Source organism: Salvelinus fontinalis, chromosome 38 (genome assembly GCF_029448725.1).
Source record: "Salvelinus fontinalis isolate EN_2023a chromosome 38, ASM2944872v1, whole genome shotgun sequence".
Lineage (NCBI taxonomy): Eukaryota > Metazoa > Chordata > Actinopteri > Salmoniformes > Salmonidae > Salvelinus > Salvelinus fontinalis.
This window is the reverse complement of record NC_074702.1, coordinates 30,483,097-30,504,892: the sequence shown is the minus strand read 5'-3', so window position 1 is coordinate 30,504,892 and position 21,796 is coordinate 30,483,097. Positions and strand designations below refer to the sequence as shown.

Sequence of the window (21,796 nt, the reverse complement as noted above, 5' to 3'; positions counted from 1 at the left end):
TATGATACGGCCTGGAATCGAACCAGGGTCTGTAGTGAAGCCTCTAGCACTGAGATGCAGTGCCTTAGACCGCTGCGCCACCCGGGAGCTGGCTCAGACTGACTGGGAGATCTACTGCCTCCATTAAAACAGTTAACTCACTGTAATGTAAACTATGGATCGAACACACAGATCAATAGAATATGTTCATGTGTGGAAATCAAAACAGGGATCTTTGGATCTGGCATTGACATGTTCGTATCTTGTCGCGTTAAAGCTCTTTATACATCAGGCCAAGCCAACAGTGACTCTTGATCTGGGAAATCCCAGGAAAATACTTAAGCTGTGTCTGTGACATTTGCAATCGTGTGTGATGAATGAATACGACTGCCTGCTCAAACAAAAGCTACAGTGTTTATGATAAGTGGGGCTGCCTGCTGGCGCCATTCAAAAATCTGCTCGCACGTGGGGCACAACAGGCCGTTACCCCAACCCCAAATCATATTTCTGACAGGCCATGTTGTTTTCCTGGGCTTCTCTCTACTCGGTTCACGGCATTCCCACATATTTGTGTAATATATGACATTACCAGCAACTCTCAGGATTCTCCTCTGTCCCTTCTCATACTAATGGCTCACGATTGTGGTGTGGCGAATGTGTGTGTGTGAGCCGAACCTTCCGCGAGTGAAAAATGGGGGTCGAGCTCTGTTAGCCGTCACGCTCAGTAGCCTGCGGTGTGACATCGCAGCTATGAGCATATTGAGTACAGTGTAAGGCTGTACATCTGGGCTTTGCTGTTGTGCTCAAAACAAAGTCGGGTAGCTCAGCTGCTCCTAGGTCTTTCCGCTGACACCACCAGGCATGTCTCCTGGGCTGGGGTGGCACCTGTGTGTTTACAGGCCGGTTGATGAGGAAAACACGCGTTGCTCCATATTTCTGAAACAAACGAAATGAGAGATATGTACTTTGTCTGCTTGCGCAGAATTTGTGATTCGCGTCACAGGCTTGACGTCACACGGGTCTGATCCAATTGTAGGAACGTTTATCAAACAATGAAACAATGTAGATAACAGTATAGTGTATCGCGGCAGCGTCTAAAGGTTGTGTAACATAGTCCTCTCACAGGAGCCTGCTGGGTATTGTCTTCCAGCGTAGGCAGGCAGAGTGGTTGCCTGATGGAGCAGAGCTGGCTCACATGGAGGAAAAAGGCGGCTGGAACAACCAGCGGTAGTTCTAGTTTGTAATACAATGTAATGGGCGCAGCCTGGCTGCCTCCATCTAACCGTTAACTCACTGTAGTCTAAACTATGGAACAAACACACAAATCAATAGCATATGTTCCTATAATGAGTGCTAGGCCTTGATGAGCTGGCGTTAGGTATTTCCCACGGTACATATTGGATTTTGGTCCTTGGTCGACGACATGCGTTAGAAGCTACAGTGCCTTCCGAAAGTATTCACGAAAGTATTCACAATAAGTATTTAATCCCTTTGCTATGGCAAGCCTAAATAAGTTTAGGAGTAAAAATGTGCTTAACAAGTCACATTGTAAGTTGCATGTTTAACATGATTTTTGAAGGACTACCTCGTCTTTGTACCCCACACCTACAATTATCTCTAAGGTCCCTCAGTCGAGCAGTGGATTTCGAACATAAATTCAACCACAAAGACCAGAGAGGTTTTCTAATGTCTCGCAAAGAAGGACACCTATTGGTTGATGTGTAATTTTTTTTGTTGCAGACATTAAATATCCCTTTGAGCATGGTGAAGTTATTAATTACACTTTGGATGGTGAATCAATACACCCAGTCACTATAAAGATACAGGCATCCTTCTTAACTCAGTTGTCGGAGAGGAAGGAAACCACTCAGGGATTTTACCATGAGGACAATGGTGACTTTAAAACAGTTAGAGTTTAATGACTGTGATAGGAAACTGAGAATGGATCAACAACATTGTAGTTACTCCATAATACTAACCTAAATTACAGAAGGAAGCCTGTATAGAATTTTTTCTATTCCAAAACATGCATCCTGTTTGCAATAGTCACTAAAGTAAAACTGCAAAAAATGTGGCAAAGAATTAAACTTTTGTCCTGAATACAAAGCGTTATGTTTGGGGCAAATCTAACACAACACATCACTGAGTACCACTCTCCATGTTCAAGCATGGGTGGTGGCTTCATCATGTTATGGTTATGCTTGTCATCGGCAAGGAACATGGAGTTTTTAGGATAAAAACAAATGAAATAGAGCTAAGCACAGGAAAATCCTAGAGGAAAACCTGGTTTTGTCTGCTTTCCAACAGACACTGGGAGACAAATTCACCTTTCATTAGGACAATAACCTAAAACACAAGGCCAAATCTACACTGGAGTTGCTTACCAAGACAACATTGAATGTTCCTGAGTGGCGTAGTCACAGTTTTGACTTAAATCGGCTTGAAAATCTTTGGCAAGACTTGAAAATGGCTGTCTAGCAATGATCAACAACGAACTTGACAGAGCTTGAAGATTTTTTTAAAATAATAATGTGCAAATATTGTACAATCCAGGTGTGCAAGGCTCTTAGAGACTTACCCAGAAAGACTCACAGCTGTAATCGCTGCCAAAGGTGAGTCTAACATGTATTGACTCAGGGGTGTGAATACTTATGAGATATATCTGTATTTCATTTTCAATATATTTTCAAAAATATATTAAAACATCTTTTCACTTTGTCATTATGGGGTGTTGTGTGTAGATGGGTGAGAAATCAATGTTGAATTCAGGCTGTAACACAACAAAATGTTGAATACTGTAAGTGAACGGGTATGAATAATTCCCGAAGGCACTGTATGTGGCTCAGGTATGACGATCCTCCCCTGGGTGTTGAGAGGAGGGAAGGGAATGGATTCTAAAAAGTAAATGTTGATTTTGTGACGTGTACACACACATGCACACATACAAACTCACTCCCACAACACCCACCCATATACAAAATACTTTCGGGCTTCTCTACTCTTGTCGACGGTCTCAGAAACATTTGACCTTCAACAGGAACCTCCCATATTGTAACAGTATGTTTACCCGCCTGACGTCCTCTGAGTCTAGATGGAGCATTACCTAGAGCAGAGAGGGACTCCATGGTCTGGAGAGAATTAGCTGAGCTTTCTTCACTAGATATATAGAACATGTACATATAGATATACATATATATAGAACATATACATGGGGCCCCTTTATGGCTTGGTCGAAAATGGATGTGGACTTATGGTCAGTTAAATGAACAATTATGTGTTTTTCAGTGTTGTGCCTTTCTTGGACATTGTTCTTGTATTTGTTATGTCCAGTCTTTCTATTGAAAAAAATCTTTTATAGAAAATATCCTTTATAAAAAATGTCATTACAAAAGGTTTAAGGGAGATGGCAAAGATGGCACTATTTCTCAGTTCTTCAATGTTCAAAGCCTTTTTAGGCACTTTTTTTGTTTGTTGCCTTTTTAGGCACTAACTCCTCATCACGCCAGAAATGTGAGTGACGTGTGTATGGATACCACAAGGGTGAACTACAGGGGTGAACTATCTCTCTGTTGACGTATAGAAATGCCAACAGGAAGTCATGTCTTTGGACCACTCTGAGCCTCCAAGGGGTGTCGTAATATAGCTCTACTTCAGAAATGACTGCGCCTCGTTTATTGGTTCATTTGGTGGGAATATTCCATGTCAATGTTACTAGGAACTGTGTTTGGGCCATAGATAATCCTTTAAGCAGACAAAATATTGAAATCTTCCATCTCTGTAACTGATTTTCAGTTTCACAGAGCTCCAAACGACGAGGCCTAGTTAACATTGAACACATAATACTGATTTCAGAAAGGCCCCTTTCATCCTCAAACATAGGGGACCAAAGAAAAACTGTCTCAGAAAGTAGGTATGGTATTGTTGCGAACGGAACATACATTGTCAGTACCGTAATTCACAATGCCACAAGCACACTTAGATACATAGCCACCAATTAAAAAAAAAAAAAAATGCTATATTTAGCTAAGGTTATACATTGCAGGGGTCCCCAGAGCAACAGGGGATCATTAGTTCGAGAGGCTTGGAGATTAGGTCACGCCAATCTATCTCTCACTAAACAGGAGTGTGTTCACTGGCATTTAGACAATTCAGTTTGACATTCCAAAGCAGTGACAAAGAAGACCACCAAGCCAGCCTGAGCCAGATTAGTTCCAGTTCTGGATATGAGAAATCAGGTGTATGTTAGAGTACATTGTAATTGACACAGTGCTTAATTGAGAACCACTTGTCCTGCTTCTACACCCGCATTGCTTCTACACCTGCATTTGCTTGCTGTTTGGGGTTTTAGGCTGGGTTTCTGTACAGCACTTTGAGATATCAGCTGATGTAAGAAGGGCTATATAAATACATTTGATTTGATTTGATCCTGCTTCACCTGTTGATTTTTCACTTGTGTCTTCATGTCACATAGATGACAGGCTTTTGGCAGAAAGCTCAACTGACCGTAGTGGTATTAGATGATGGCTATATAGTAGGCTATTTGATGACAGTATTAGCTGATGGACTTACTTCATGTGTGCAGGTACAGTATGTGCTCAGGCAAATTGTACACGTCGTAATTTAAGATTCCTCTTAAATGGGTCAGGTCTCTTTCCGGGCCTGGCTGAAACCTGTGACATAATCTCACTGAATAAAGATCTCAACTGAGAAGGGAAGTAGCCTGGCGTCGTAGCTACTGCGGCAAACAAAATGGCCGCCAGGGTGGTTCCATCAGCTTCTAAACTGTGATGGTGTGATCATCTGTCCCTGTCTGGTATTTATAGCCCCACAGTAAGCTTCAATACCGTCCCTTGCATCCCCCACCCCTCCTTCCCCCTCCACGTCCCTGCCCCGCCCGGCCCTGTCAGTTCCCCTTGCCCCCCCCCCCCCTTCTAATTGTGAGGCCACTAGAGAGCAGGCTGACAAATCCTAGCAGCAGTCACGGGGCTGTCAAAATTAAGAAGGTGGAGAAACGGGGCAGCGGAGAGCAAACAAACAGGAGTCCTCCTCTTTCCCCTCATTCCCGCTGATTCGGCTCTCTCTGGTCCTCCTACTTCCTCTTCCTCTCTCTTTTCCTAGATGAAGATCATACCTGGTAGGTCAACCGACTGGGGTGACTGTTGTTGTGGTCAGTGTTCCATCCGTCTCTCTGTCGGCTGTCCGTCGGTGTGTTTTTGGCAAACGCGGTGTGTGAAATGTTGTTGTGTTGCTGAGAGGGGGGAAGGGGGGGGGGGGGGGAAACGCACATCCGTACTACACACAGACGCACATTCACCACACACACACGCACACACTCACGGCCGCTTAACCGCAACCTTCAGCTACCGAAGTAGGGATTCTATTCCATATTTAAACCTGGCGTTGGCACTATGGCAGACTCGAATTGCGAATCATGTCTGCTGACTGTTTCAAAAAAAAAAATGGAAATGCCACTCGGAGGGGACTGTCTAGTCCTCTGAGTTGGACAGACGTGCGTCCAGAAAAAGAGTGTTGTGACTGGCTAGAAGGATAGTGTTGCTCCTTTCGAAACTCCTCTGTGTCTGTTTGGGCTATTTGTGAATACTGAATAGCTGAATTTTAAAAATATATATATATAAAGACTACACCTGTTCTCGTGTCTTGCACAAGCCTTGCTCAAGCCACCAGTGTCGCCAGGCCATTTGGGATTGTTGTTGTTGTATGTCAGCAAGTTAACTGGTAGTCTATCTGTTTCTCTCATAGAGATTTAGAAGACATATGATTATTTGACCACCCTTTAAATTGTCTGCGCTTAGTTCACTCTTATTCTCAAAGGACATTTTTTTTTGCAAGATAGAGGTGATACTGTACATGGGGCATGTGTGAAGGCGTAATTGATGGGCTGGTATGGTACACATGCTGTTGGATGTTGAAATCACAGCGAGACCTTTACCCTGGGATGACTGGCCTTACTTTGATTACCGTTCTTCCTTCGGGCTGGGCTTTCTCCTTTTGGAATCGCTCCGTGACAGGGACCTTTTTCAGATAACACTTCCCGACCAGCCAGTCCCTGACCTAACAAAAGGATTTGCATCACCTGCTTCCTTGCGATATACTGTAGAACTAAATCCTTGTTCAGTTGAACTACGATGTACTGTATGTGTAGAGGTTGGAGAAGGGGGGGGGGGGGGGGGGGGGCGTTCGTTGGGGAACATATGGGAGCGATTAGGCTGCGGTGAGAGAGAGAAAAGGGGGAACAAAATGAACATTGATACTCTAGGATGGAATGAGTCAGAGGGGGGGTTTCAATTCAACGTGGTAAGAACACAATACTCTCAATGTAAACTTCCACCTACTGTTAACGTTTACTTCAATTCTAACCATATTATCAGATTGTTTCAAGAGGGACAATAGGATTTTGACATCATTTTACAGTGGTAGTTTTTTTTAACTGTTCCTTCATTTGATGTCTATCTTGGCTTTTTCTGACTGCGTGTGTGTGTGTGTGTTTGTACGTTTAATGAACAGAGTCTAGTTAATTGCCCAGTGTGACTAGATACACCATAGTTTCGACAGCCCTTTGCGGTGAACGTAGACACTGTAAACACAGTGCACTGGTTATTACAGAACCTACACATACATTATAGGAACATACGAGAGAGAGAGTTGAGAGGAGGAAGAAAAGAGAAAGAGAGAGAGAGAGTTGTAAACAGAGAGAAGCCTAGATGAGGGACAGAAGAGGTGTTGAGGGCGTAGCAGGCAGTGAGAGAAAGGTAGGGGGTTCACTGTGTTGGCCAGGAAAGGTTGAAACTGCCTGCCCTTATTTTTTAAACCACCCTCCCACCTCTCTTCTCCTCTGGCACACCCACACGGCCCCACTCCCCTCCCACTCCGTGGCCTGCCACCTGTCTGTCAGTGCTGCCAAAGTTGTCCTGGGCTTATCTCTGTCCTAATGCTTGCTGCGGCGAGCCCCCCAGGACCCATACTCCCCGCCCTGGTGGTTTTGGGGCACATAGTGACCCTGATCGCAGTCTGGCGATTGACGAGACTGAGGAGGCAAGGTAAGAGAAACTTCAGGAGATAGGGAGAAAAGGGGAAAGGGCTTTTCAATCGTAATCTCCCACTAAGAAGACACACTAACCTTAAGTAAAGGAGAGTCAAAGTCATAGAGTAGCCGGCTGCACCATTCAGTAGGTCTCCTTTTTCCTCTACTTCTCTCTGTCGCCAGCCCTCTCTCTTCCTACAGTAACTCTCTGTCTCTCTCTCGTTCTTGCTTTACTCTCTTCAGCCCTCTTGTGTTGGAGGTTAACCCTCTTAATGCTGGTTACTATCCTAGTCATCTTAGCAGTCGTGGCATGTGGTGAGAGAGGCATTGAGGGGGGAGGGGGGCGTAGCTGATCTGTTAATATCACGCTAGTTGTTATTCTTTGGATCTGAATCAGTGTCCAAGGTTTGAAAGGACATTACTTATATCACAAATCTCCGAATTGCAAATCTATCAAGCCTCTCTGAATAAATAGCAGCTGCAGTATTTACAAAGTTATATAATTATCTCATTTTCATCTTGGCGATAGCACAGAGCAGACCGTTTCTCTGTTAGATTCAGATTGAAATTAATATGAGGGTCATACGTGCCTTCCAGTACTTCCAACATTGATTTGATTTGCTGTGATTGAATTGGCTTACAACATGCTAATTTCGGCCTGCATGCTTACACCAGCTCCACCTTTATGAAAAGGTTGCATGTATAAGGTGGTCACTTTCATGCCTGACCTCTGTGGTCGGAGGGCATAACCCGTGGCAAGCCGTGAAGGTCGCGGGGTCTTTCCGTGCCGATAGCACGTCAGCAACCGGTACGTGATTGAAGTGACCTTACTGCAGCAGCAGCAGCAAAGGGCTTAGCTCTCATTACACAGTAAGTGCACGGTAACATGGGAAGCCCATCGCCTGGTATCGTGGTGCAGGTTTTCCTGTGACCCGTTAGACCCACCAGAGCCATCGTGACAAGTCACACCACTGAGGATGCTTGAGGCGCTCTCCCTGACCACCCCACCTCCACCCCAGCGAGACTTAGCTATGCTTATTGTTGTAAGGCGTGAACAATGTGTAAGCTCCCAAACCTGTTTCAGTCATGTATAAGGTTATGCCTGTCGGCGTCGGTGTCGGGCTGGTGTGTGTGTGTGTGTGTGTGCGTGCCCACCTGTGAGAGTTGAAAGTTGCCTTGTATCCTTTTAGGTGGGGTTAAGCACTGTTACTAGGGTCGTGGTTTAATTTACCTGTCAGGTTGGAGACAGGGCAGTGATGTCCCCACCCTACGGACAGACAGATAGCGTTACAGAGAGATGTAGAAATCCATAGGTGGGCCAGCCATTCAACAGGAACACTTTGATGTCGTCAAGGTGCTAGCCTGAATCAACATCAGATCTGTGATGGGTAATGTCATATGGAATGACACAGACTGTAGGTTAAATGCATGAAGGGTTCTGTGTAACTAAATGTAAAATGTTGTTTACATGTAAGGCTGCTAGAATATGTAATTAGCTAGTAATTAGCTGTAATTAGCTAGTAATTAGCTAGAATAACATCCACTACACCCAAAATGATAATGTTCTGTGAACCCTTCAGAGTTGGTAAAGGTCTAAGTAGCTGGGGGCTACTCTAAGTGATTGTTCCTGAACAGGAAGACCATCAATGTTGGGCTCCTACAGAGAAAAACCAATCCACAATAATATCATGACCTGGGATCTAGGTAGAATAACATCCACTATGTCATGTATGTTGTGAACACACACACACACACACACACACACACACACACACACACGCATGCATGCATCAAGTGGAACACAGCAGAGAAACATCATCAAGAGTTAAGTAGCTGGGGGAATGCAGCGGGAGGAAGTAAAAGGGTTAAGTAGCTGGGGGAATGCAGCTGGAGGAAGTAAAAGGGTTAAGTAGCTGGGGGAATGCAGCGAGAGGAAGTAAAAGGGTTAAGTAGCTGGGGGAATGCAGCTGGAGGAAGTAAAGGGTTAAGTAGCTGGGGGAATGCAGCGGGAGGAAGTAAAAGGGTTAGGTAGCTGGGGGAATGCAGCGGGAGGAAGTAAAAGGGTTAGGTAGCTGGGGGAATGCAGCGGGAGGAAGTAAAAGGGTTAAGTAGCTGGGGGAATGCAGCGGGAGGAAGTAAAAGGGTTAGGTAGCTGGGGGAATGCAGCTGGAGGAAGTAAAAGGGTTAGGTAGCTGAGGGAATGCAGCGGGAGGAAGTAAAAGGGTTAGGTAGCTGAGGGAATGCAGCGGGAGGAAGTAAAAGGGTTAAGTAGCTGGGGAAATGCAGCGGGAGGAAGTAAAAGGGTTAAGTAGCTGGGGGAATGCAGCTGGAGGAAGTAAAAGGGTTAAGTAGCTGGGGGAATGTAGCGGGAGGAAGTAAAAGGGTTAAGTAGCTGGGGGAATGCAGCGAGAGGAAGTAAAAGGGTTAGGTAGCTGAGGGAATGCAGCGGGAGGAAGTAAAAGGGTTAAGTAGCTGGGGGAATGCAGCGGGAGGAAGTAAAAGGGTTAGGTAGCTGAGGGAATGCAGCGGGAGGAAGTAAAAGGGTTAGGTAGCTGGGGGAATGCAGCGGGAGGAAGTCTCATCAGAGTCAGTCAAAGGATTAAGTAGATGGGGGTACTCTTGGTGATTGATGCTCTTCCTGTGCAGTGACAGTGACCAGGTGGTATCAAGGGTATCTGGTCTCCAACTGTCCTCTGTCACTGGAAGCGGCCTGCATGATGACAGGTCTGTCCCCCAACCCCACTCAATGCCTCTTAGGTGGATCCCATCCTTAATATACAGAGAAATGATGAGAGTAGTGAGGATCACATACCTTTATCCACGGGTTAATTGGCTATATATCACAAACCCAAGAGGAGGCTTATTGCTATTAAACTGGTTACCAACGTAAAACTAAACATTTTGTCATACCTGTGGTATACGGTCTGATATGCCATGGCTTTCAGCCAATCAGAATTCATGGCTCAAACCACCCAGTTTATAGCAGGTATATTATACAGTGGCCAATTCCCCTGCTTCTGTATTGGAGAGGTAGTTTGGCTCTGTTGTACTGGGTCACATTCATTTGGCACCAAATGGACTGAAACAGGTCATGAATACGATCCCACTGGAACGGGAAGAGGCTATCATTTGCTGACCTGACCTAGTTCAAGTTTAATTTTAAAGTTAAAGTTTAAAGTACAGTGAAATGCCCAACCTGCAAGCTCCACCTAACAGTGCAGCAATCAACATAAAAACATCACAACCAATAATAAATAATAATAATAAATAATCTGAACAAATATATATATATATACTCTATAGTGTATAGTAAAGAAAACATGAGAAATAAGAAATAAGAGAGGAAGCTATATACAGGGTCAGTGTAATTGTAAGTGGGCGTGGCTAAGTAAAACCATAAAAAAAAACTTTCACGTACAAGGTGCATCACCTTTCGTTCTCTCTCTGAACTTTAACCTTTCAATTTGTGTTTTTTACCATCGCCCCAGGCAACCATACCTAGCAAATCCTTCCTTAGGGGGTCATGCAAATATTTAAACTGTTGTTCATGGAAGTTCGACCTTTTTTTTAAAAGGATTCTTCTTTCCTTCTACACCTATTATGCATAGTGTGTATCTAGTAGGTGTGTGACATTCAGAGGCTGGTTAGTTTTGAGAGGGTGTTTCCCAGACGGTTGATGGAACGTTTGAAGTGTTTTGCATAATTGGTACATACTGACTTCACCTGTCTAGTTCTCAGGCAGAACATGTTTTACAGGTGGTTGACAGTTTAATCCAGGCTTATGGCAATCCTTTCTAGATAGATATAGAGATTGCAAATACAACAACGATAATCCAATCCAATCAAATGTTAATGGTCACAAACATGTGTTTAGCAGATGTTCTTGTGGCTGTAGCGAAATGCTTGTGTCTCTAGCTCCAACAGTGCAGTAATATCTACCAAGCAATATCTAACAATTTCACAACAATACACACAATACACAGAAATCTAAAGTAAAGGAATGGAATTAAGAATACACTTTGGGACGAGCAACATCAGAGCGGCGTAGACTAAGATGCAGTAGAATAGAATATAATACAGTATATACATATGAGATGAGTAATGCAAAATATGTAAACATTATTGAAGTGACTAGTGTTCCATTATTAAAGTGGCCAGTCATTTCAAGTCTATGTATATAGGGCAGCAGCCTCTAATGTGCTAGTGGGGGCTATTTAACAGTCTGATGGCCTTGAGATGTTTTTCAGTCTCTCGGTCCCAGCTTTGATGCACCTGTACTGACCTCTCTTCTGGATGATAGCAGGGTGAACAGGCAGTGGCTTGGGTGGTTGTTGTCCTTGATAATTTTTTGGGCCTTCCTGTGACATCTGGTGGTGTAGGTGTCCTGGAGAGCAGGTAGTTTGCCCCCGTTGATGCGTTGGGCACGCTCTGGAGAGCCCTGCGGTTGTGGGTGGTGCAGTTGCCGTACCAGGCTGTGACACAGCACGACAGGATGTCTTCAATTGTGCGTCTGTAAAAGTTTGATGGTTTTAGGTACCAAGCCAACTTTCTTCATCCTCCTGAGTTTGAAGAGGCGCTGTTCTTCACCACACTGTCTGTGTGGGTGGACCATTTCAGTTTGTCAGTGATGTGTATGCCGAGGAACTTGAAGCTTTCCAATGCGGTCCCGTCGATGTGGATACGGGGTCCTCCCTCTGCTTTTTCCACGATCAGCTCCTTTTGTTTTGTTGACATTGATTGAGAGGTTATTTTCCTGTCACCACACACCCAGGGCTCTCACCTCCTCCCTGTAGGCTGTCTCGTCATTGTTGGTAATCAGGCCTACTACTGTTGTCACTGCAAACTTGATGATTGAGTTGGAGGCGTGCGTGGCCACGCAGCCATAGGTGAACAGGGAGTACAGGAGGGGGCTGAGCACGCACCCTTGTGGGGCCCCAGTGTTGAGGATCAGCGAAGTGGAGGTGTTGTTTCCTACCTTCACCACCTGGGGGCGGCCCGTCAGGATGTCCAGGACCCAGTTGCACAGGGAGGGGTTCAGACCCAGGGCCTTGAGCTTAATGATGAGCTAGGAGGGTACTATGGTGTTGAATGCTGAGCTATAGTCAATGAACAGCATTCTTACATATGATTCCTTTTGTCCAGATGGGCTAGGGCAGTGTGCAGTGCGATGGCGATTGCATCATCTGTGGATCTATTGGGGCGGTAGGCAAATTGAAGTGGGTCTAGGGTGTCAGGTAAGGTAGAGGTGATATGATCCTAGTCTCTCAAAGCACTTCATGATGACAGAAGTTGAGTGCTACGGGGTGATAGTCATTTAGTTCAGTTACCTTTGCTTTCTTGGGTACAGGAACAATGGTGGACATCTTGAAGCAATTGGGGACAGCAGACTGGGATAGGGAGAGATTAAATATGTCCGTAAGCACTCCAGCCAGCTGGTCTGCGCATGCTCTGAGCTGGCAGCCCTGCGAGGGTTACCACGCTTAAATGTCTTACTCACCTCGCCCACGGAGGAGAGCCCACAGTCCTTGGCAGCGGGCCGTGTCGGTGGCACTGTGTTATCTTCAAAGCGGGCGAAGAAGGTGTTTAGCTTGTCCGGAAGCAAGATGTCCGTGTCTGCGACGTGGCTGGTTTTCCCTTTGTAGTCCGTGATTGTCTGTAGACCCTGCCACATACGTCTCGTGTCTGAGCCGTTGAATTGCAACTCCACTTTGTCTCTCTACTAACGTTTTGCCTGTTTGATTGCCTTATGGAGGGAATGCCATGGTTAAATGCGATTGTTTGTGCTTTCAGTTTGTGCGAATGCTGCCATCTATCCACGATTTCTGGTTAGGGTAGGTTTTCTCTCGGGAGGTAATAAGATCGGCATTTGATTATGAGGTATTCTCGGTCGGGTGAACAAAAGGACTTGAGTTCCTGTATGTTATCACAATTACACCTTGAGTAGTTAATCTTGAAATATACACCCCCGCCCTTCTTCTTCCCAGAGAGATATTTATTCCTGTCTGAGTGTAACGGCTGTCCGAAGAGGAGGAGCAGGGATTGAACCAAAATGCAGCGGATTGTGAAGACATAATATTTATTAAAGTAAAGACGGAAAAAACACAAAAACGAAATACACTTGACTAATTAACAAAATAACAAAACGGAGTAGACAAACCTGGACATACGAACTTACAATAAAACACGAGAACGCACGAACAGGGAAAATAGCCTACACATAAATGACGATGAACAAACAAACCGAACAGTCCCGTATGGTGCGACAAACACTGACACAGGAGACAACCACCCACAACGAACATTGTGAAACAACCTACCTAAATATGACTCTCAATTAGAGGAACGCAAAACACCTGCCTCTAATTGAGAGCCATACCAGGCAACCCTAAACCAACATAGAAACAGAAAACATAGAATGCCCACCCAAACTCACGTCCTGACCAACTAACACATACAACAAACTAACAGAAATAGGTCAGGAACGTGACACTGAGAAATGAACTGAGAAGCCAACTGGTTGTACGGACTTAGACAGTATATCCCGAGAGAGCCATGTTTCCGTGAAACAGAGTATGTACCAATCCCTGATGTCTCTCTGGAAGGAAATCCTCGCCCTGAGCTCGTCAACTTTATTATCCAGAGACTGAACATTAGCGAGTAATATACTCGGAAGCGGTGGGTGGTGTGCGTGCCTCCTGAGTCGGACTAAAAGTCCTCTCTAGTTCTTTCCAGCTGTATGTAATAACACAAAAACTATTTTGGGCTAATAATGTAAGAAATAACACAGAAAAAACGAAATACTGAAAAGTTGCCTAGGAACTAGAAGCACGGGTGCCCTACCTGTCGGCGCCATCTGCCCTATCTGTCACTCTACTTTTACAGTAACTCAAGAGTTGCTACATTTTCATTAGAATTGATCTTTTCTTACATTTGTACACACAGAAATCATTCTCTGTTGTCCAAGAGATGACACAAACACTCATGATGCTGTAGAAGGACTGGGGTGAGTGGCTTGGCACTGAGTCTCTGGTGTGGAGGAAAGCTCCACAGTGTTTCCTGGAAACAATCACAACTCCCACACCTACTCTGGAGGCTGCTACCGTCATTCCGGCCAGGAGGGAGGGAGGGAGTGACTCAATTTGATTCACTTGTGTGCTTCTTATCATTCCAGGAACCATGAGTGCGTACGAAATAACACATATCCCCCTAACACCTACACGCTGCCTGTAAAGCTGTGTTGGTGTGGTACGATATTCATAACAGAAAGTTCCAGAATTTCAAATAAACAGTGGACAACAGGGGGCACATGGGGAGCAGAGTTATAAATCAGACATGTAGTTTGGTTCAGATTGTTGACTTTGGATGCTGTGCAGTGTCCTCTGGGAGAAGGGGAGAGGGCAGAGCATTTGACCCTGCCAAAAACACAGAGGAACAACGTACAGACCTCATGTGGACCTCATGAGTGCCAGTCATTGAGGCTGTATTTATGAGTTGCTCTGGGACCATGGAAACACATCCGGTCCTAGGCTGAGAGTTTATTTATACCTCACTGCCCTCATCAGGGGATTTCTCAACAGCACACCCTAGTTAGTATACATAAGCATCATTCTGTTTATCCCGAGAAGTTCTTTCTAAGTGATATTTAATCTAGGAGAAGTATCTCCCATTATCTGTGAAGCCCTAAAACCCTTATCAAAGCTATGGGACTGCCCACTAAAGAATACTGGTTACCCCCAGTGGACAATCTCCTGTTGAAAGCTGAAAGACCTAAACACACAAGACAACTGTTCACCTGCAACAAGGTGTAAGATCCCATACAAGATTATGCAAGCGGTTCATAGGACTCCTATTATATGTTATAAATTAAAGCAGAATTCTCTGACACCTGCTGTAAGTATAAGAAGGAAAAAGACCCTCGTGGCCATCTTATTTGGACTTGCCCATGAATAAAAATTTTCGGGGAAAATGTCAAAACGGAGCATGTTCATATGTCCTATAAGAATGGACCCATGGCTATTTGAATTAGGTGTCGGCAGGAATAGGCCTTCACTTACCTTAGCACAGCTCAATCTTCTTCAAAAATGACTTTTTGTGGTCTACAAATGCATTTTCCTTAACCGGATGAAAGACTAACCACCAACAATAAATCAGTGGTACTGTGAGATCTTTAAAGTGTGAAAATGAGTGCTATATTTAGGAGTAAGGAAGGTGATTTCTATACAATATGGGACCCCTTTTGACTTTCCCTTCCCCCTAATCTTCCCAGATACCTGAAGACGTGTCAATGTAAAAATTCTATGAATTTATTGCTCAACTGGACCCTGTTCTCTTTCTTGTATAAAATAAATATATTGTTGTATAGGCCTCTATACTCTTTTATGGGAATTTTACACACTACAGCTACACATTTTGTGACAGTCAAATTATTTTATGGTATGTTGTAACGGCAGTCTACTTCGTCTTCCTCCTCAGACGAGGAGAGGCGAGACGGATCAGATGACCAATTTGCAGCGTGGTAGTTAGACATAATGATTTATTGCAAGACGAAGACTGACACGAAATATACTTGATAATTTACAAAATAACAAACGACGTAGACAGACCTGGACATGCGAACTTACATACAACGAAGAACTCACGAACAGGAAAAAGACTACACAAAAGAACGAACGTACAAACAAACAAACCGAGACAGTCCCGTGTGGCGCGACAAACACAGACACAGGAGACAACCACCCACAACAATCAATGTGAAAATACCTACCTTAATATGGCTCTCAATCAGAGGAAATGAAAACCACCTGCCTCTAATTGAGAGCCATATCAGGTCATGCTTTAACCAACATAGAAACACATAACATAGACTACCCACCCAAACTCACGCCCTGACCGTCAAACACATACAAAATAACAGAAAACCGGTCAGGAACGTGACATATGTAAGGAAAATACAAAATAATAGTGTTAATGCAATTAATGAGGAAAAAAATATTAAAGTCATAAAAATTAAGAGCAGAGAACTGAAAGGGAATGTATAAATCTTATTGCTTTTGTGTGTTTTTGTTTTGGTGTTTGTTGGTTATGTTTTATGTTACCTTGTTTCCTTTTGGAATTAAAATACTGTATATGTACAATTTGTTTATGATGTTGACCTGAAATAAGGAAAATTATATAGTAACAAAAATATATATATATTTGAAGAGTACTGGTTACCATTGAATGTTCATGGCCATTGAAGAGTACAGGTTTGTTGTCCTCAAACAACATAACAGCTTATACTGGGAAAAAAACTACAGTTTGCAACATTTCATGATACAGAAATAGAAGCTTCCATTTACAACAAACAGTGCCTTCAGAAAGTATTCAAACCCATTGACTTATTCCACATTTTGTTGTGTTACAGCCTGAATTCAAAATGGATTCATTTTTCCCCCTCTAACCCATCTACACACAATACCCCATAATGACAAAGTTAAAAAATGTTTTTAGACATTTTTACAGATGTATTGAAAATGAAACACAGAAATATCTCATTTACATAAGTATTCACACCCCTGAGTCAATACATGTTATAATCATCTTGGCAGTGATTACAGCTGTGAGTATTTCTGGGGAAGTCTCTAAGAGATTTGCACACCAGGATTGCTTAATATTTGCCCGTTTATTATTTCCAAAATTCTTCAAGCTCTGTCAAATTGGTTGTTAATCATTGCTAGACAACCATTTTCAAGTCTTGCCATAGATTTTCAAGCTGATTTAAGTCAAAACTGTAACTCGGCCATCCAGGAACATTCACTGTCTTCTTGGTAAGCAACTCCAGTGTAGATTTGGCTTTGCGTTTTAGGTTATTGTCCTGCTGAATGGTGATTCATCTCCCAGTGTCTGGTGGAAATCAGACTGAACCAGGTTGTCTTCTAGGTTTTTGCCTGTGCTTAGGGCCATTCCTTTTCTTTTTTATCCAGAAAAACTCCCTAGTACTTAATGATGACAAGCATATCCATAACATGATGCAGCCACCACTATGCTTGAAAATACAGAGAGTGGACTCAGCAATGTGTTGTATTGGATTTGCCCCAAAGATAACATTTTGTATTCAGGAAAAAAAGTTAATTGCTTTGCCGCATTTTTTGCATTATTACTTTAGTGCCTTGTGGCAAACAGGATTTATGTTTCTGTACAGAATTCCTTATTTTGTCAATGTTGATCCATCCTCAGTTCTCTCCTATCACAGCCATTAAACTCTGTAACTGTTTTAAAGTCACCATTGGCCTCATGGTGAAATCCCTGAGTGGTTTCCTTCCTCTCCGACAACTGAGTTAAGGACGTCTGTATCTTTGTAGTGATTGAGTGTATTGATACACCATCTAAAGTGTAATTAATAACTTCACCATGCTCAAAGGAATTTTCAATGTCTGCATATTATTTTTTTTTTTACACATCTACCAATAGGTGGCCTTCTTTGCGAGGCATTGGAAAAAACATAATTTTATCTCTCCTCGGGGCACATTCCTAAACCTCCCCAAATCTCTCCGTTTCCCTCAATACTCATCAGCAGTGAACGCTACTGATTTTTCTGTCTATACACATTAGAATGGGAAATCCCAGTGACTCTGAGTGTGGTGTGATTGTCGGTGCCAGGCACGCCAGATCCAGTGTCTCAGAAACGGCCGCCCTCCTGGGCTTTTCACGCAAGAATGATGAGACAAACAAAAAAAACATCCAGTCAGTGGTAGTCCTGTGGTCGAAAACAGCTCGTTGATTAGAGAGATCGAAGGAGAATGGCAAGAATTGTTCAAGCTAACAGGCAGGCCACAAACAGACAAGTAACAGCGCAGTACAACAGTGGTGTGCAGAATGACACCTCGGAACGCACAACTCATAGAGTCTTGTCACGGATGGGCTATTGCAGCAGACGAAAATACCGGTTCCACTCCTGTCAGCTAAAAACAAGAAGAAGCGGTTCCAGAGGGGATGTGATCACCAACGCTGGACAATTGAGGAGTGGAGAAACATCACTTGGAACATGACAGTGAGCTCAGTTTACTTGAGTGGCCTGGTCAGTCACCTGACCTCAACCTGATAGAGCATCTTTGGGATGAGATGGAACATGGCAGCATGAATGTGCCGCCGTCCAATCTGCAGCAACTGTGTGATGCCATTGCGTCAGCATGGATTAACATCCATGTGGAATGTTTCCGATACCTCATAGAATGCCCCAAAGAATTCAAGCTGTTCTGGAAGCAAAGAGGGTACTACCCGGTACTAGATGGGTGTACCTAATGAACTGTAGAACTGCAGTTCACCACTATGTGGCTACGCTCATTGAGAGACATGCAAGGGTTGGATATCCCCCTGTGGGTAGCATCTGGCAGTGATCGTCTGAGCTCTGACACTTATTCCAGAAAGTTCCTCATAGGGTTTTCTCTCCATTCAGTTTATTTTTTTTATGGGGAAATTAATGTTGGCTTTTTATTGTATGTAGTTCATTGAGTGTGGGATTAAATGAGATTTGTATTTAAATTAACCTATTCTAACAGTAAAATGTACATGTATTTGTCACATGCACAGGATATAGATGGTGGAAACTGTACAGTGTTACTTGCATTTTTGCATAGCAGCAATTTAAAAAATAGTATCCGGATAAAAATATTTTATAAATATTTCTAATTATTAGATGATGCTTACCCAGACACACTTCTCTAAATGTATGGGTCCTGTGAAATAAAATGCTATAACCACCTCCCTGCCACATCTAGCTGTGGATGGGTCACTATTGTCTAGACATGTACACGTGTTCATGTCATACAATAGATTGCCTTAATCACCTCCAGACACACCTGGCTAATTTGATGAGTCATGTAATTATCTGGCGAAGTGAAGTATTTTGTTTAGGCATGTAGCTAGCGAGCTAAACAATGAACCATAATCCTAACCCATACTACTAGCAATGCAAACAGATTGTCATAGCTTGCCACCAGGCATGAAATGGTGTAGTATGAATCTGCAGGTAGCTAAAACTAACCAACTAGGTTCAATGTTAGCTAGCTAGCTAACATTAGGCTACAACCAAATCAAATCAAGTCAAATGTTATTTTGTCACATGCGCCGAATACAACAGTGAAATGCTTACTTACAAGCCCTTAACCAACAATGCCGTTTTAAGAAAAATAAGTGTTTAAGTATTTACTAAAATTAACTGAAGTAAAAAATAACTCAAATAAAAAATAAGAGAATAGAAAAATAACTAATATTTAAAGAGCAACAATAAAATAACAGTAGCGAGGCTATATACAGGGGGTACCGGTAACTAGCAATGCTAATAGCTTTCTGAGATACTAATAATATTACTACACAGATCATACACGTGACGTTAGCTAGCGATCCAGCAAGCTATTGTTCACTAGCTAGATAACAGTACGCTTTAACTTACAATGAAAATTACTTTCTGACAAAAATGAGAAACGTATAATATCTGAAAATGTAGCTAGACTATTACCCGTATACATAGAGGAAGGCTTCACGGCAGACTTAAACCCATTTAAACTCTGTTTTGTTTGTACAGCTTGTTTGACCCACATTGTGTCAAGTCACTCCGGTTCACCCAGACCATGTTCAGAAAGTAGTCCATCTGTCACGTTCCTGACCTGTTTTCTCTTGTTTTGTATGTGTTTATTGGTCAGGGCGTGAGCTGGGTGGGCATTTCTATGTGTTGTGTTTCTATGTTGGGTTAAAGGGTTAATTGACTATGCGATACCATATCCTCAATTCATGGGGTTGCATTCCCTCTAGACCCGGAGGTCTGTCTACTGGGCAACTTTACTAACACCAATCTTAGGCAAAGCCATACTATAAAGCTAACAGAAATATTGTTAGCGATTGCCAAGAAATGTATCGCCTTGAAATGGAAATTGGATTCCCCCCTGCCAGTTGCAATGTGGCTATCAGAAGTTAATAGTTGTATCCCACTGGAGAAAATTACTTACCGCTTGAGGAATAAGTTAAATACATTTTACAGAATTTGGCAACCTTTTATTGACTATATGGAGAATCTCCCCCCACATCACATTGAATGAACCTCTAGATTATCCTTATATAATGTTTCACACGTAACGTATAATATGTAGCCTACGGCAGGTGACCTTATGATCCAATGTCTCATTATTATTTTTATTTTTTATTGTATGTCTGTATATATAATTATAATTTGTTTTATTTTTTCTTTCTTTGTTTCTTTGTTCTGTTATTGTCACTTTGTCCTATTGTTGTCTAATATCTTGTCATGTTTGTCTTGAATGTTGTTAATTGGAAAATGCAAAAATAAAATACTTAAAAAAAAAAAAGGGTTAATTGACCTTGTATGGCTCTCAATCAGAGACAGGTGTTTTCGTTTTCCTCTGATTGAGAGACATACATAGGGAGGTTGTTTCTCACTGTTTGTTTGTGGGTGATTGTCGCTGTGTCGATCTTCTATGTTGCATGTATGCACTAGTTCATTCGTAGCTTCACGTTCGTCAGTTTTGTTATTTTGTTAGTTTGTTAAAGTGGTTTCGTTTTGTGTTGGTTCTCTTCTAAATAAAAGAAGATGGCTTATTTTCCACATGCTGCGCCTTGGTCCTCACTCTCTACCTGTGACGATCGTGACAGATAGAGAGTGAGGACCAAGGCGCAGCATGTGGAAAATAAGCCATCTTCTTTTATTTAGAAGAGAACCAACACAAAACGAAACCACTTTAACAAACTAACAAAATAACAAAACTGACGAACGTGAAGCTACGGATGAACTAGTGCATACATGCAACATAGAACATCGACATAGACACAGCGACAATCACCCACCCTTGATCACACTGATCTTTGTCAATAGCGCCTGCTAAATTTTGGCAGCAATGTTGTCGAGAGCAGTAGCAACACTTTTGCAGTTCTCCATGGCTAACGTTATATCTTTCAAAACAGCCACAGTATCAAGGATTATCTACACATACTGAGCAGCTCATGTTATAGACAGAAGCAAGCACCAATCCGAACTCATCTCTCGGCATGTCCAGCTCATCCATCATCTCAGCTTTTTCTGTGGCTAAACCAACTCGACTCGAAGTTTTAACAATTGTATTCCTATTTACAGATGCCATACAAATGTGTTAGGCATTTGTAAGGCATTTCTGCCCCCAAAATTATTTTGATTAAAAAAATAAATAAATGGATTATGCGCAAATGTGTGAAGTAGCTACATACGCCTAGCTTCCTGAAACGGGTCACATAATATTGCTTAAAGGTTAGAAGTTAGAATCCTAGGTCCAGTTTCCCGGACCCAGATTAAGCATTTCCACGGGCTAAAAATCACTTTCAATGAAGATTCTCCGTTGACCATATGCTTTTTAGTCCAGAAGTAGGATTGTTTAGTATGGGTGCGGGAAACCAGTCCTTAGTGCCTGAAGACAAGTGCAGTTGTATGTTTGTGGAGCAGAGGTCAGTCATCTGTAAGAGAAGTCTCATATTCAGGCCATCTGCCCACTCTTTAATCTGACCTAGGATCAGGTCAGTTGTGACCTGTTGTAAATTAGCCCCCCACCTCCCTTCCTTTGACTGACGACGGGGGTGTATGTGTCGCTCAACCCATGTGGACAGTCATTCATTGTTTGATTACGGTCCTGTTAGAAAGAGAGAAAGTAGTCTGATTTTTCCCCTTTTACTTTCATAATGAGAATTCAGCCGTAACAGTGGTAGAAGGGTTTTGGACTTGAATTACTGTGAGTTCCAAGGTGGAATGCAGTACCA

The 21,796-nt window shown here is 42.9% G+C and overlaps 1 protein-coding gene across 21 annotated transcripts in view; it reads left to right on the top strand.

The window, feature by feature from the left end:
* Positions 1-21,796, top strand: part of plecb (plectin b) — a 188,137-nt gene that overhangs the window by 101,067 nt on the left and 65,274 nt on the right. For 2 of the 21 annotated variants that reach the window (XM_055903173.1, XM_055903170.1), the window contains exon 1: positions 4,985-5,113. The exons of the other annotated variants lie outside the window; for them this stretch is intronic. In XM_055903173.1, coding sequence (XP_055759148.1) covers positions 5,098-5,113 — 16 coding nt within the window. In that variant the 5' untranslated portion in view covers positions 4,985-5,097. Of the gene's footprint in view, positions 1-4,984; positions 5,114-21,796 lie in introns of those variants that run through there. 21 annotated transcript variants of the gene reach the window in all.